The sequence below is a fragment of the Suricata suricatta genome, unplaced genomic scaffold (assembly GCF_006229205.1).
Source record: "Suricata suricatta isolate VVHF042 unplaced genomic scaffold, meerkat_22Aug2017_6uvM2_HiC HiC_scaffold_16687, whole genome shotgun sequence".
Lineage (NCBI taxonomy): Eukaryota > Metazoa > Chordata > Mammalia > Carnivora > Herpestidae > Suricata > Suricata suricatta.
In genome coordinates this window covers 1-933 of record NW_021861203.1, presented here as the reverse complement: position 1 = coordinate 933, position 933 = coordinate 1, and the positions used below count along the sequence as shown (strand labels likewise).

General features: G+C 44.4%; 1 protein-coding gene across 1 annotated transcript; it reads left to right on the top strand.

Moving 5' to 3' along the window:
- Positions 1-6: 6 nt before the first annotated feature.
- Positions 7-928, top strand: LOC115284715 (52 kDa repressor of the inhibitor of the protein kinase-like; the record flags this gene model as incomplete). Its single annotated transcript, XM_029931212.1, has 1 exon — positions 7-928. A coding segment is annotated over exon 1 (840 nt), but the record flags the coding sequence as incomplete, so codon positions are not given.
- Between the last annotated feature and the right edge of the window lie 5 nt (positions 929-933).

Here is a 933-nt window from a genome sequence, read left to right as displayed (position 1 = left end):
AGAACAGGATGAAGACATTTTACCTTTGACCCTTGAAGAGAAAGAAAACAAAGAATACTTAAAATCTTTATTTGAAATTTTGATTCTTATGGGAAAACAAAACATCCCTCTGGATGGGCATGAAACTGATGGGCTCCCAGAGGGACTCTTTACTCCTGATAACTTCCAAGCACTGCTGGAGTGCCGGATCAATTCTGGCGAAGAGGTTCTGAGAAAGCGCTTTGAGACAACAGCAGTTAACACGTTGTTCTGCTCGAAAACACAGCAGAAGCAGATGCTAGAGATCTGCGAGAGCTGCATTCGGGAGGAAACCCTCAGGGAAGTGAGAGACTCCCACTTCTTCTCCATCATCACTGACGACGTAGTGGACATAGCGGGGGAAGAGCACTTGCCCGTGCTGGTGAGGTTTGTCGACGAGTCTCATAACCTGAGAGAGGAATTTGTGGGCTTCCTGCCTTACGAAGCCGATGCAGAAATTTTGGCTGTGAAGTTTCACACCACGATAACTGAGAAGTGGGGACTGAACATGGAGTACTGTCGTGGCCAGGCTTACATTGTGTCCAGTGGATTTTCTTCCAAAATGAAAGTTGTTGCTTCTAGGCTTTTAGAGAAATATCCCCAAGCTGTCTACACACTTTGCTCTTCCTGTGCCTTAAATATGTGGTTGGCAAAATCCGTGCCTGTTGTGGGAGTATCTGTTGCATTAGGAACCATTGAGGAAGTCTGTTCTTTCTTCCATCGATCTCCACAACTGCTTTTAGAGCTTGACAATGTCATTTCTGTCCTCTTTCAGAACAATGAGGAAAAGGGTAAAGAACTCAAGGAAATTTGCCATTCTCAGTGGACAGGCAGGCATGATGCTTTTGAAATTTTAGTGGACCTCCTACAAGCACTTGTTTTATGTTTAGATGGTATAAATAGTGACACAAACAG